The sequence below is a fragment of the Stigmatopora argus genome, chromosome 11 (assembly GCF_051989625.1).
Source record: "Stigmatopora argus isolate UIUO_Sarg chromosome 11, RoL_Sarg_1.0, whole genome shotgun sequence".
NCBI classification, from domain to species: domain Eukaryota; kingdom Metazoa; phylum Chordata; class Actinopteri; order Syngnathiformes; family Syngnathidae; genus Stigmatopora; species Stigmatopora argus.
In genome coordinates this window covers 3,186,433-3,200,726 of record NC_135397.1, presented here as the reverse complement: position 1 = coordinate 3,200,726, position 14,294 = coordinate 3,186,433, and the positions used below count along the sequence as shown (strand labels likewise).

The window sequence follows — 14,294 nt, the reverse complement described above, 5'->3', positions numbered from 1 at the left end:
TTTATTCGGAATTTTAAACCACATTTGTCCATCACATTAAAAAAAAATCACAAATTTGGAGTGATGTCATCACAGTACATTGATAAAATAGTAATACATTGTCATTTACGATTTGTGGACTTAAATCAAGTGATTCGATGCAAAGAGACACACAACGGATCAGGAAGCAGCAGAAATCCGGGCTGGAAGGCCCACGCGAATGAGAGGGTGATGGAGGCGTTTCAGTCACATTGCCTGCTCTTGCTTGATTTTTCACATTTGATCTTCTCATTTTAAGGCATGCTCAAGTGGCATTAAGGTCCAAGCAGGACTCTTTTCACAAGGTGCTGTGGGAAATCAGTCGCTTCCCAATGTATATCCTGCAAAGACAGGAATTAGAAAAAGTGCCAAATACCAAACTCGTATTTACTATAGTTGAAATAAGTCTCAATCTCCATTCAGCAAATTTAGTCTGATATTGAAAACTAAAAAGCTCCATTAACGTTACCTCTCTCGTATTCCACATAGCTTACCCAAGGCCGATGGCCAGTATGTGTGAGATGATTAGCGAGGGCAATAAGAGCTGCAGGAAGTCGGGCGAGAGAATGCCACCCTTCCGCATGGCGCTGCTGTTACGGATGCTGAGCGGCGTGGAGCGCTTTGGGTGCTTGAGCAGGAACACCCTGTGGAGGAGCACATCAAACTTTCATGGGCGCCAGCAGGTTGCCTGCCTAAGGTCACCAAATTAGGGATGTGCCGATAGCGCATTTTGTGGAGTTACATCATTACCTTTAAATACGTAGTTGTTTCTATGAAAAGCATTGTAATGTGATAAATTGCGCTCTTGATTATTTATTTTTTTACTTTTATGCTCTCTTCTGCAAAGTTTTTTTCAGTAGTGTGAATGTAAATACACTGTATAAGATGTACTGTATACCACTTATTTCCTGCAATATATCTCTGGATTATTTTAATTCATAAAAAAATAACGCAATTTGATAAATTGAGCCCTCTGGACTTGTATGTTCTCTTTGTTCTGGAAAGTTTATTTCACTAGCGTATACATGTATTTTTTTTGCAATATACCTTAGCTCATTATCTGCCATTGGCAGCAATGGACATTACATTTACTTCAAGTGGGAAAGCTGAGATTGACTAATAATGTTTTTTTCTGCCATTGATGGCGATAGACGTCCAATACAGTTAGACTGGGCGTGAATATTTGCTTGCCCGCATCTGCCCGGTGACCTGCAGAGGATGTCGCCCGCCCGCCTGCAGTCAGCGGGGATAGGCTCCAGTTACCAGTGACCCTCCCGAGGACAAGGGCTATTGAAGATGGATGGACGCTTTGGCGTGGTGTAAAATTGCGCTGCATCACACTGACACATTATGTTCAAAACGCAACTCGGAGGGACAAACAATAATAAACTAGCAATTCACTCCTGGTCTCCCTTAATCAAACGAGCGTGTGTGGTTAGCGCGATGGCGTGAGAAGGAAAAGCGTACTTTGGCGGATTGTTCTCGGGTCGACTCGACCAGTCCCAGATCCAGTCAGCGTAAGTTTTCATCATGAGATCCACTTCCCGTTTCCTTTCCTGTAGGTCCTCATCTGACTGAAAACACATAACGCCGATAAGCAGAAGGTTTATATTCAGGTTCATGTAATGCAATGTCCATGTAGTAGTATATATGCAAGTTATTTACTTTAGACTACCACAAGTCAGGTAGACAACTACTAGTACCTGCAAGCTGCTTCCCCCAGAGCTTTTAAACAAAAGGGGCGACATCGCTCTGCACGGGCTGCCATAAGAGGTGAGCAAAGGGTCAGTGTTCTCTTGAACTCCCTTCCCAAATGAAGCAAGAGCCGACCTGTTGCACTGTGAACTTGCGCCCGAACTGCTGTTCCTGCCCGACTCGTGTTGGGCGTCCTGCAGCATGTTTTCCACGTCATCCGGAAGCTGAGTGGACGGGAGCATTACCAGCTCTTCTTGACTTCTTTGAGAGGCTGAGCCACTGAAGTGCAGCTCCACCCACGAACCTAGGAAATAAACATTCAAAATTTCATCTCAAATGCGACATAATACCACACCGACAAAAATATCTTAGAATGTCGACATAACATGCAATACTAGCTGTACGTACTTTAGAATCTATTTAGCTTGCAGTTATTTTACGATATATATACCTATATATTTTTGTATTTAGCTGTATGTGGGCCCTTGTAGGTCTTTTAGGGTAAAATACACAAAACCTTGCTATCGCCATTACTGATCAAAATCATTTGAAGACAATACCTTGCAAACTGTCCTCTGACATGGCGCTTCTTGGTCTCCTCTTGCCTTTTCGGCGCTGGATGACGTGGCGAAATGTTTCCAAAATGTCCAAGTCGGAAATCGATGGCGAAATATGCGGTAAAATCTGAGCAGCTGGAGCATCCCTCGAAGCGCAGACAATAACAATGACGCAACCGAGTGTTTATCTCGGCGCTGATTGGTCGACGCGAGGGCGCGCACCGCACGTACGCACGTAAGATCCGCCTCTTCTACGCTCCATCGCGCATGCGCTGACACGCTCGATGGGAAAACAACAAGTCTTTATGGCGTCTCCGAAATGTCACAAGTCAGTATTTTATAACACACCATGACATTTACACGATCCATGACAAACAAAATGTTTCCACGTAGCAGGCTGAGATAAATGTCGTGGGTCAATTATGGAGGCAATACTGCACATTCGACTGCAGGTGGCAGTCAAAGATCAGAAGGCCATCATAGAAACACTGTTACTCTTCGCAACACTAGCTTGTGCTCCTAATTAGGCCTCATCCTTGTTTATACCGTCTTTCCAGTTTGGGGTTTGTTGATTTCCAAATTCAAAGATAGCTAAAATTGTTTATTTATCCGTATCATAGTTTATTTAACTAAATGCTTCAATAGACGTTCGATTAAATTGTTGGGACTGACTGGTAATGCGTACTGATCTTTCAGTACCACGGACAGCGTTACACATCCAATCCGTTGTGTTTTAATAGGCATTTCTCATCCAATGGTTTCCATTTCCCATGGTATTTCAGATATTAAAATAAATATAACATTTTATATCTTACTATACTTTTTTCATACTTCTATAGGAACTCAATGATAGGTTGCATTGGTTTTAAGAAATAAAATTTCATCATCATCATCATCATCATCATCATCATCAACATCATATCATTATTATTTCCTCAAATAATGGTTTTCATTATTTACCTGACTATGTTTACTCGTACACAAGGTCAACTGTTGTCTATAGCTTTGGTGTTTAATTATTCACACAAATATATATATACATGTTAATAATGTTCTGTGTATAAAAGGGACGCGCATTTTGAACAGTCCATAAAGTCCATTTAGAGTGGACTCCAAATTTGAGGCGGGCAAATGTAATTACGTTTTCTTCGCGTGGAGATTAGCGTGACTGATTATTCCTGGAAGACTCAATTATTCCTGCAATTTAGGGAGGCTATTACTCTGAAATGTGTCCTCCTTCCTGCCAGGCGGCAGACGCTTGCTCATCTTGTCATCACTGAAATACACGTGGAAAACAAACTGCTCTAACTGTATAAGGTGATAAAATCAATGCATCTTTGCATTGCGGCACTGCTTGTTAAATACATTTTGGAGATGAAACTGTGCTGGAATTGTTCCACTTTGATTTTCTATCTAAGCATATAATATCATTTGCAATTTAACGCAAACCATCTGCCTAATTTATCCTTTCGGATATGGAAATGATCCAATAATTCTCCTATGAGAAGACCGTTAACACCTCACACCGGGGGTGTGTTTTTGGGGGCCATTTCCTCCCATGTCCATTATTTTGGCAAATTACTGTGTATGGGCAGATGGGAATATATCAATAAATCATATTGTTTAAAAAAAAAACCTGTTGACCGCTTGTAAAATGCCAATATTGTTGATTTAATAAGCAATGCACATATCCTGGAAATAAAACTTTATGAAGCTATAAGGAAAGCGATTTCACATTGTGCTGGTAATAAAGAGATTTAAAATTTCATAAGATGCTCTCAGGATGTGTTGCTGCCGACAATAATCGCCAGAAATTGTATTTATGTTTTGTTCGATGGCACCCCGGCAACAGGCGGCATTCAGAATGCGACTAGTCTTCTCGCATTGGCGGCCATTGACGGCGTCACATGGTCAAAATGGATTGGACAACCAGCCAATGTGTTATGATGATGAGTGCAAAGACAAAAGTGAACGGTGCATGAAAGATTCAGTAGATGCAACTTATAAATAGGTTTGGTAGGAAGGGAGATGAGGAAAATGGAGGACAGGAAGTGGTCGTGAGGCAGGAAGGCATTTTGCATCTGTTCTACTAGGGAGTCTGACAATTAACCTCCACTGGCCACATCCTGTTTCTATCAGCCATGTGGATAAATAATTGGGTACGTTAGCGCAGGGTAATAATTGCGTTGGGGTGACCTACATACTTAACACCCAAGTCATTTGGATGTTTGTACCGTACAGAATATATTTGTGATGGATTTTTCGACAATTTCACTTGACATATCCCATTAGAAATATTCTAGTCTTGAAATATAGACATTCAGTAAAAAGGAAATGCCATAATAAAGTAGAATTAGGCCTTACCTGAAGGAGGCAGTGTTCAAAATAGATATCCCGGTATCTGTCAAAAAAAAGAAAAGCCAAATTTAAACAAATTGTTAAATATAAGTACAGTTTTTTTGGTGTTTTTTTTGCCAAATGCCTTGTTTAGATGACAACACTATATAAATACCATCTTATCATTAAATCTATTGGCTGTCTTATCCACTTCATCTCATGCACTCATTTATATTTTTAACCCCAAAAAACACGTTAATTATAGATTAACATTAGAAACCTTCAAAGCCATATTTAAATATTTATAAGCCATTGTGAGCCCACATCAGTAGAAAATTGCCTCAGAAGAGTAAAGGTTTTTTTTAGTAATAATACTACAAAGCTTGAGGTCAAGAGGCCATAAAATAGACTTGCCATATCCTGCTCATATTTGCTTATTTTAATTTTTTTTTTCTTTAGTTGAAGTAAGACTTCTCTTAAAAATGAATTATCTTTGCCGAAAGGAATATGCAATGAATAATTTAACTCTAACTTATTTCACACGTAAAAAAAGATGTGCTGTAATTAAGGAAAGGAATGAAAAAGCATGGAATGAGTGTCCCTGAAGGATGACTTAATTTTATTATACGTAGATAAACGCAAGTATATTATTTTTGATAAATTCCACTTAGTTTGTGTGGCTTTCTTATTTTTTTTAAATTCCACACGGGGGTCCTCGCTCCCTGGGGTTCTTAACATTGCTTTGTGCTGCAACAGATATGATGGCTGTGTTCATATCATAACTAGCGTTATGGCCTTGTTTCATAAAAAAAGCTTTACTTGTAAAGGCGTTTTTTTTTCTTAAACGTTGATATTCCGATCATAAAAGCTGGGTCTCAAACTTGCGGACCGGGGGCCACTTGTGGCACGCAGGACAATATTTTGGGGTCCCCAATTGGACATACAATTGTCATATTAGTCACATTACAAAAAGCCATGAGTACTGAAAAATGCAGATAGGTCTAAATAAAATGACATTTCATGAATTAAACTTTTTTAAAAATTAATGGAATCAAATTGTCAACTCAAGAACTCAAATAAGTGATAATAAGTGATAACTTATTTAAGTCTTTTGGCGAGTAAACACAGCTTATGGAGAAGCACCACCAATTTCGTCATACGCAGTTTCTGGGTGTGATGACAAGTAGGCTTTTTTGTCGTTGATGATGACGACAGGGCCTATGTCCGATTATTATTATAATTATTATAAGTGTGGCTGTGTGTATTTTGCTGTGGAAATTTTATTATTCTCTCGCAGCCTTCTTTAACCTATTTTAACTGGGAGGGCCTGGAAGCAAATGTCTAGCACCTTTGTTGAATGATATTTCACCCATTACGTTATACACAGCTGAGTATGATGACAATAAAGGCTTTTGATTTGATATAAAGGCATAGCATCCCATAAGACTAGGCTTTCATTACAAACTATTCCACAAAATGTAGCTTTTCATAAAGAGCAAGCCTTTCCACAATACTAGTGTCCTACAAGTGCAATCAGTGGATTGGCGTCAGGTGCTTCTCGTAGCCCAACCCCCGTTGCTTCAACTGAGTCAGAGTCAGCTCGGTCTATGCTGGATGTCTTGGAACATTGTGTCAAAGTGGCGGCCAAGGGGCCAAATCTGGCCCGCCGCATCATTTTGTGTGGCCCGGGAAAGTAAATCATGAGTGCCGACTTTCTGTTTTAGGATCAAATTAAAATGAAGAGTATAGATGTATATTAAATTTCCTGATTTTCCCCCTTTTATATCAATAATTGTAATTTTTTAATCATTTTTTTCTGTTTTTAGTTCAAAAACCATTTTGTAAAGATATTTTTTTAAAAGCTAAAATAAACAATGTTTTAGATCTATTAAAAACTGAATATTCAGGGCTTTTAAAACAGTTCTTTTAATCCATTTATAAAAAAAAATAATCTAAATATTATATCTAAAATGGTCTGGCCCACGTGAAATCAAGTTGACGTTAAAGCGGCCTGCGAACCAACCCGAGTCTGACACCCTTGCCCTAGAATGTTTAAAAAAAACAAAAACCTGGAACCTTGACCTCTGACCTCAATCTGATGATTTCTTATTCGTAAATATAACCCACTGAAAGAAAATAAGAGGAAATCTTTGCTAACTTTGGGCTTTGTTCCACATTTTGACTTCTGGTCAAAAGGCTGAGAAGCACCGCAAACTCAATTTTCCGGGCCAGAAAAGCAATTAAATCTGCAAACTTTGAACAACAAGTGATCGAAGCAAGTAAACAAGCAATCAGCGGCGAGACGCAAAGCAAAAAATAGGAATCAAAGCAAATAGGAAAAAGGCCAAATACGGCTGGATCTCCTCTTTGCCGGCATCCCGGCGAATCAAAGTTGCTTATCAATCCTAGCAGGAAGACGCGGGCTCCATCCATAATGAATGAGCCAACATTCAATTAAAACCCTTCTATTCATCTCCAGCTATGATGTAAACTTATTAGTATGGTCTCGAGGCCTCCGTCTGACACGGCCAGCCAGCCTTAATCACCCCGCACGTCTGGGATACAGTCTGCTCTCCGCGCTCTTTAATTGCCTCAAAGTTCAGCCGCCTTTTGGAGAGACATTTGAGGGGAGATTCAAAGAGACGGACGGCGGCGTGGCGGAGACGGACGATAGTGGGGAAGGAACGCGTGCCAGCAGCAACTTTCCAAAAGCCTGCCTTTTGATCCACTTTATTATAAGAAGCCCTTAAACGTCTCGTAGCCAGACTGGACGTCACAATTCATGATGAGCGCTCGGAAGAATCGTCAAAAAGAAACATTTGAGGAAACCGATCTCTGGTTTTAGCGAGCGGACAAAAAAGTGGACGGCGAGGAACGAGATGAACAAAATGGACGGCAGGGTTGAGTTATGTAATTTGACTGGACGGGGTTGTTTTGCTGAAAATATCGCAGTGGGAGATGGTCAAGTTCAACGATTTTGGTGAAAATCAGTTTAAGAATTGCAACTTTCATGGAAAAATTAGCGTATTTTTTGACTGATACTCAAGTGCCAAAGTATTTAAATTGGTTGTCATGATTCTCCCCAGCTTCTTTCCCTGATTCAATGTTGAAATATATACAGTGCATAGGAATGGAAAAAAATGGGACAATTATATATACATGATGGTAATATGATGATTATATATTCATACGATTTTCCGTCTAACAACTCTGAGATGGAAACTAACCACAATGCAATGTGGCTGTGATGAAAATGAGTTTGACAGGCCAGCTTTAGATGCTCATTGAACTAAAGTCTGATGAGATTGAGTTTTGTGCCACTTTCAAGGCGTCTCCATGAATATTCATACGAGTTTTACTTTTCAACTTATCCATTTTTATAGAACTATACGACTATTAAAGGCAGCTGAACTGAAAAGAGCACAAAAATGGTGTCTCCGTACTGGGTGATTTATTTCTAAACATTGTTGCTGTGATTTTTATCACATTTTTTTAGCCAATGGCACAAAAAGGGATGGTAAAAAGAAACACAAATATACCCATGGTCAGGATATTTTATTATATCATGGCTTCTTTTGAATTAAATAGTGTAAAACAGATATTGGAAGAAAGTTCTATTTTTACAACAGTGACATCTGCTGGATGCGATGGAGAAGTACACAATTACAGCTGGCAAGTAAAAATAGGAAAATGTCCACTATTCTATCAATATGTTTTTCTTTAAAGTTAGAAATATTTTATATGCATACATAAACAGGCATTTATAAAATTTGCAATTAAAATCTGAAAAAGCCCTAAAAATAAAAAAGATCAATTACTGCATTTTTATTAATTAAATAATTTATTTTACATGTTTTTTTTAATCACAACATCTTAGCATTTAAACAATGTCATAGAACAGTATAAGAGGGCTGTCCAAACATATTCATCCGAGTGCCGCGTTCCTAAAATTCAACGGACGGGAGGCCCAACTGGTATTTACTGGTAACCTCTTGACATGAGCCTCCATGGCCCAATCGACGTTTCCCATGCGAGCGTGATCTTCACATAGCGCGTTGATGCACGGCATACGTTACGCAATCCATCTCACGCCGCATTGTTCGTGGGAAATCCAGCAGAGAGACATTCATTGGGCGCAGATGACCGCTTGCGGTGACTAATAGCGGTCATATTTTAAGCCTCGCAGATTGAGTCCAAACATGCGTACCGCAGGAATCTCAAACAACAAATTTCCACGCTGCGAGCCATGGGAATCAAAGCTTCTCGACTCCACGCCCGTTTTGCTTTTGTTCCCGTTTGCGCCTCGACATTGTAAATGACTACTTGTTGAAATGGCCCTGCTGGAAAGCAAGATAGCGTTAATAAAGACTTGCACCATAAGTTTGTGTGCGCGTATGAAAGTTAATCTCCCATTTCCTTTGCTTTGCTTTGCTTTGTTGCCGTCGTGTTTGACTCCAGGGGAGGATTTAATGACATCCTGATATGAAGGGCAATAATTCATGATAAGCTGCCTTCAACGATGCAGTCGCCCACACACCTCCTAGCTTTAATTTTCCCTCATATAACTGTCTCCGGCTTGGGAGAATGAGGACGGCGTAATTGGCAGTTCAATTTGATTTTTTAAGTCATCAGCCTGGTTGCTATAGTGACTGTGTCCTGAAGTTACTTCGCTTAGATGCCATATTATGGCCTTGGGAATTCAGGGAGAAAAATAGGCTTATAATGTTGTGGGCTAAATTTGAAATTTATGACTTTATTATGTATCGCGATGTAAATAGGTCTTATTTTTTTTCCCACACCACTGCTGGAGGAATTTCAATTTGAAAAGATGATATGATTATGAATATTGTGTCGTCTGTCTTCACGTGTTGCTGCACAACTTGTGCTAAATGGCCCGATGGTGTTCTCTATATGGCGACCAGTCTTTTCCGCCTTTAGCCAGAAGTCAGCTGAGATAGGTTCCAGCACCCCACGATCCCGACAAGGATAAGCGATGTTGAAAATGAATAAGTACTGCTGACTTTAAATGTCACCGAACCTAACTGGAGCCCGCGTCTTATAAATCTCTGCGGCTTTTCGGGCAGAGGATTTTCTTAAAGGATCGCCTGAAATCGTTATTAAATATGGTATAGATGACCGGGTTGAGAGAACTGTTGCAGTATCCCAACCAGAAGAACATCTTGAAGAGCATCTGGGGCACGCAGCACTCGCACGCCGCCGTCAGCGTGTACGTGGAGAAGAAGGGGAGCCAACAGAGGACGAAGACCCCGACCACGACGGCCAGGACGAAGGTGAAGCGCCTCTCCCGGCGCTGCCTTCCTTTCCAGCGGCTGGCGTTCACCTCCGACTTGGCGTTGGCCTTCCGCCCGCCTCGCCACTTTTTCAGGGAGCACAAGGTGAATTCGTGGCCGTCGGATGACGATTCGTCGGCTTCCGCCACGTGGACCTCTCCGTCTTCCTCGGGCTCCAAGTGGTACTTTACCTCGCACTGCCCTCCGTTTTGGTCCGGCCTTTCCCCCGGCGGGCTTCTCGTTCTCTTCTTGGCCACCTGGTAGATCCGGACGTACACCAGCACCATGATGGTGCAAGGCGCAAAGAAGGACGCCACGCTGGAGAAGACGATGTACCACTTCTCGTCATTTATTTGACACTCCGGTCGTTCTTTTTGACCCTCGTCCTTCTTCATGGTGATCAGCGGCGGGAAGGAGATGGCGGCGGCGAGCGCCCAGACCAGGAGGATGGTGCATCTGATCCTACGCGGCGTCCGCCGTAGGTTGTACTCGACGGCCCGCGTGATGGACCAGTATCGGTCCAGGCTGATGGCGCACAGGTGGACGATGGACGAAGTGCAGAAAAAGACATCCAACGCCAGGTAGATTTCGCACCACGCCTTGCCGAAGTACCAGTAGCCCATCAGCTCGTTGGCCAACGAGAAGGGCATGACTGACGTGGCCACCAGGATGTCGGCGCACGCCATGGAGAGCAAGAATAAATTCTGGGGGGCTCTGAGGGCGCGGCTGGAGGTCACGGCGATGACCACCAGGACGTTGCCGAAGACGGTCAGCAGGATGAGGACGCCCACCAGAAGGCTCAGAGGCGCCGCGGTCCGAGCCGCGTAGGGGTGCCGGGTGCCCGCGTCGGTCAAATTCCGGCAGTCCATTGACGCCGATTCAAATGGCGGCGAGTCTCTTAGCTGCGCTTGGCATCGGTTTTCAGTTTAAGTTCGGTTGGGGGCGAGAAAAGAGAGGAGAAATTCCACTACCTTCAAAAGAGGAAGAGTTCCCATACTTCTTGGTCCCAGAATTGTATAAATAGCCGCTTTCAAATGAATCATTCATCCGAGAAGCTTTTAATGCAAGGTTCACCCACCGATGGAGTTGGAGCAGATATTTTAAAGCAGGTGTGGTAAACTAGAGAGGGGCTCTTTTATAAGGGATGAATGTGACGCTACAAGCGAGGGTGGGAGGGCTCCTCCCGCTCGCTACCAGACTCTCAAGCCTAGTTAATGACACTGACAGTCATCTTGATGTATTAGATTAATAAGTATCTATAAAGTCACCGGAACGAGACGCCGACGAGCTCCAATACTAGTGAAAAATGCCCGAGCAAAGAAAAAAAAACAGTTCCAGAAGATACATTTAACAGTCAGTGTAATATGCGTATATAAATCTAGGAAATGCAGACAAATGCCCGTCCCGAGTATCATTTGAAAATTGTGAGTTAACTACATTATAAAGAGACATGTTTTCAATACATTGGTTATCATTATACTACCACTCGTGGTTTAGTAGACATTACCACGACTGTCCTATTAGTGGACGGAGTGTTTTCTCCATGCACTTCAATTTATTTGGTCCAAATTAACAAGCAAATCAAGCATCTTAATTGCATATGAATTTTGTGCGTTTGGCCAAACAGACTAATATACATATTTTTCTGTTACAATCAATAACATGCGGCCATGATTATATATAGGTTTCATTTTTTTGATACAACTCGTATATCATAACGCGAACATCTATGCGTGATCACGTTAATTACATCAGATATTTAATGTGTATATATAGTTATTACATTGAGGCCTACCTGATGGGTACTTGGGGAACCAATTTAGTCTTTTTTTAACTTTGTTTGTTGCTATTAGTGAGCGGCGTCGTATGGTTTCTGCATTGTCCACGTTGAATCATCAACAGGTGTGGTGCTATTGCAATCAAGGCCGCTAGAGACATCCTCGAGCCAAATCGAGATTTACCATGTTATCGCGATATTTCCATCGAGAGGTTTGCAGTAACGGAAATACGACGTCCATTATTATTGTTCATCGAAGCGCTTGTTTTCTTGTAGTTAATGCGCACGTAAATTCATATTTTATCCACAACAATACAGAGGTAAGATGATATTATAGAACTATATCGTGTTTGGAAACATTACCGATTAGATTGCGTATGTTTTTCTGTCGTTTTCTCCCCGGCAGGACAAAGTTAGCATTAGCAATAAGTACGACGCGTTAACGTAGACGATGGAAGGCCGATGCTAACGCCCGCTATAAAATCTTTTTTTCCATCGCATCGTGACGTCTTAGCTTACATTTAACATTAGATTTAACACAAATCGTAGTCTCTGTGTTGATGCTAGGCGAAACCAACACGTCGATTTCGTCGTCAATGCCATATTTTCCCTCCTCTGTTACCCTGCGCTAACGTGGCTAGTCTAGCAGCAAGGAGTGAATGTTGTGATTCCCCACAGATGTCGGAGGACTTGGTGAAACAGCTCGGCAGCTATAAAGCTCAGCTCCAGCAGGTCGAGGTCGCCCTGTCCACCGACCAAGAAAATGAGGATCTCCTCAAACTGCAGAAAGACTTGCAGGTTTGCATTGACAGCGGCTGCTCACATTTTGGCTTGATCATCCTTCAAGCTGACCACTGCTGATTTCTTTTTCAGGAGGTCATCGACTTGACCAAAGACCTCCTGGCCTCGCAGCCCGCAGAAGCCGCCCCCAGCGTCAACGGCGCCGTTCCGACACCGATCAGGCACATCTGGAAAGTGGGAGACAAGTGTTTGTCTGTGTGGAGTCAGGATGGACAGTGAGTGTCACCTGTATCGCCACTAACAAGCCGCCGTCGAGTTTGATTTCTGCATTTTCTTGTGCCCAGTGCGTCTTTGTTCATTAGAACCTAAAAATGGCCTTTCCTGATTCTCTAAACTCCTTGGGGAAATACTGTTTAACAAAAAAGCCCACTTCTGCTACTCCTAAATAAGGAATGTTACTGTTTTTTTGTTCATTTAAATAATACTTAACCATTAAGGCATCCACACATATGGACATCCAATACAGTTAAACTGTGTCCGTGAATGCCCATCTTTTATGGCTATTTCCTTCGCTAAACGTCCAATCCATTTTGATCGGGAGGCCTAGAAGCGATCATTTGCTCGTAGTCAAAATAATTGGACGTTTAGCGCCGTCGAGTGCCCCTTGACTGGTTAATGTCTGCAAGTGAATCAATGTTAGCTCATGCTATGTTAGGCTATGTCCTCCTGCGAACCGTACTCACCTGCTTACAGACGCGGTTCTTTTGCAGAGTGTATGAGGCCGAGATCGAGGAGATAGACCACGAGAACAGCACGGCCGCCGTCACCTTCACCGGCTACGGCAACGCCGAAATCATCCCCTTGCAAAACCTCAAAGCGGTGGAGGATCGCCGGCGCCTGGAAGATGACCTCGGCTTATCCAGGAACAAATCCAGGTGCGTCCGCCAACATCTGCCCCGCCACTGCTAGAAGGGGGCTCGACGTGATATTTCTCTGTGAAACCTAGGAAGGAGCAGATAGCTGAGCAGCGAGAATACAAGAAGAAGAAAGCCCAGAAGAAGGTGCTGAGGATGAAGGAACTGGAACAGGAGAGAGAAGACCAAAAGTCCAAGTGGCAACAGTTTAACAACAAAGCCTACTCGAAAAACAAGAAAGGACAGGTAAGCTCCACCCTCCACCTTTCCGTAGAGTGTACCTGTAAAATTTCAACGGATGATGTTTCTTCTTCCCGCAGGTGAAAAGAAGCATATTTGCATCTCCAGAGAGCGTGAATGGCAAAGTGGGAGTGGGCACTTGCGGCATCGCGGACAAGCCCATGACGCAGTACAACGACACGTCCAAATACAACGTCAGGCATTTAATGCCGCAGTGACCACCCCACCCCCTCCCCTGCTTCTCCTGTAAATACTTACCCGTCCCCCGCCGTGTACTGAATATGACAAAAAGTGTCGTGCATTTTGTGTGTGTAAAACACATGACGGAAAAAGGAGGAGTCGCTCGCGCACCACTGTATCGATACGTTAATGTAGTTTTCTTAATATTGTGCAAGTAGAAGATACCATGTCCAAATTAGACTGGAGGCCACCTTGCTTTGTGAACCGGGTCACTTGTTATGTGGCATCAGGAGGTTAGCTACTCGTGCCCTAATTCCATACACACACACACACACACACACACATCGGCCACGTAGCCGCGACTCTGTGGATCAAGCGCAGCACTTCAGAAATGGTGTGATGGTGACGCTTTATTTGGATTTCTTTTGGAGTAAGAATATCAACGGCCTGAATTAGATTTGTTTTTGCCCTTTGATTTCTGTATTTATGAAAGCTAAATAAATATCCATTTGTTGACTTTTATAAATGACTGTCATTTTATTAA

General features: G+C 42.4%; 3 protein-coding genes and 1 long non-coding RNA gene across 5 annotated transcripts; 1 reads left to right on the top strand and 3 right to left on the bottom strand.

Annotated features, from left to right (window-relative positions):
- Nucleotides 1-10: 10 nt before the first annotated feature.
- LOC144084813 (BCL2/adenovirus E1B 19 kDa protein-interacting protein 3-like) lies at nt 11-2,446 on the bottom strand. Of its 2 annotated transcripts, XM_077613587.1 has the most exons (6): nt 2,274-2,446; nt 1,849-2,017; nt 1,722-1,779; nt 1,486-1,592; nt 513-662; nt 11-359 (listed from the first exon to the last, which is right to left on the bottom strand). In XM_077613587.1, exons 1-6 carry the CDS (start codon nt 2,293-2,295, stop codon nt 317-319), a joined length of 549 nt encoding a protein of 182 aa, XP_077469713.1. In that variant the 5' UTR covers nt 2,296-2,446; the 3' UTR covers nt 11-316. The 2 variants fall into 2 exon arrangements, with proteins under 2 accessions (XP_077469713.1, XP_077469712.1); XM_077613586.1 differs by having other exon boundaries at nt 12-359; nt 1,722-2,017.
- A 953-nt stretch (nt 2,447-3,399) lies between these two features.
- Nucleotides 3,400-12,639, bottom strand: LOC144084815 (uncharacterized). Its single transcript, XR_013303925.1, has 3 exons — nt 11,694-12,639; nt 4,635-4,671; nt 3,400-3,546 (listed from the first exon to the last, which is right to left on the bottom strand). It is a non-coding gene; the product is annotated as an uncharacterized LOC144084815 (long non-coding RNA).
- Nucleotides 8,542-10,976, bottom strand: adra2a (adrenoceptor alpha 2A). The gene has a single exon (XM_077613582.1). It carries the CDS (start codon nt 10,765-10,767, stop codon nt 9,664-9,666), a length of 1,104 nt encoding a protein of 367 aa, XP_077469708.1. The 5' UTR covers nt 10,768-10,976; the 3' UTR covers nt 8,542-9,663.
- smndc1 (survival motor neuron domain containing 1) lies at nt 11,843-14,276 on the top strand. The gene is made up of 6 exons (XM_077613583.1): nt 11,843-11,995; nt 12,354-12,473; nt 12,549-12,691; nt 13,187-13,351; nt 13,423-13,576; nt 13,651-14,276. Exons 1-6 carry the CDS (start codon nt 11,861-11,863, stop codon nt 13,786-13,788), a joined length of 855 nt encoding a protein of 284 aa, XP_077469709.1. The 5' UTR covers nt 11,843-11,860; the 3' UTR covers nt 13,789-14,276.
- Nucleotides 14,277-14,294: the final 18 nt, after the last annotated feature.

What these genes read in the sequence shown, in the direction of transcription:
- smndc1 (XM_077613583.1), top strand. Translation starts at nt 11,861, where the DNA reads ATGTTATCGCGATATTTCCATCGAGAGGTTTGCAGTAACGGAAATACG. An exon ending in TTATCCACAACAATACAGAG is followed by an intron (nt 11,996 to 12,353) that starts GTAAGATGATAT and finishes GATTCCCCACAG; the next exon opens with ATGTCGGAGGACTTGGTGAA. An exon ending in CGAAAAACAAGAAAGGACAG is followed by an intron (nt 13,577 to 13,650) that starts GTAAGCTCCACC and finishes TTCTTCCCGCAG; the next exon opens with GTGAAAAGAAGCATATTTGC.
- LOC144084813 (XM_077613586.1), bottom strand. Translation starts at nt 2,295, where the DNA reads ATGTCAGAGGACAGTTTGCAAG. An exon ending in CCCGAGAACAATCCGCCAAA is followed by an intron (nt 663 to 1,485) that starts GTACGCTTTTCC and finishes GCTCCTCCACAG; the next exon opens with GGTGTTCCTGCTCAAGCACC. An exon ending in ATACTGGCCATCGGCCTTGG is followed by an intron (nt 360 to 512) that starts GTAAGCTATGTG and finishes CTGTCTTTGCAG; the next exon opens with GATATACATTGGGAAGCGAC.
- adra2a (XM_077613582.1), bottom strand. Translation starts at nt 10,767, where the DNA reads ATGGACTGCCGGAATTTGACCGACGCGGGCACCCGGCACCCCTACGCG.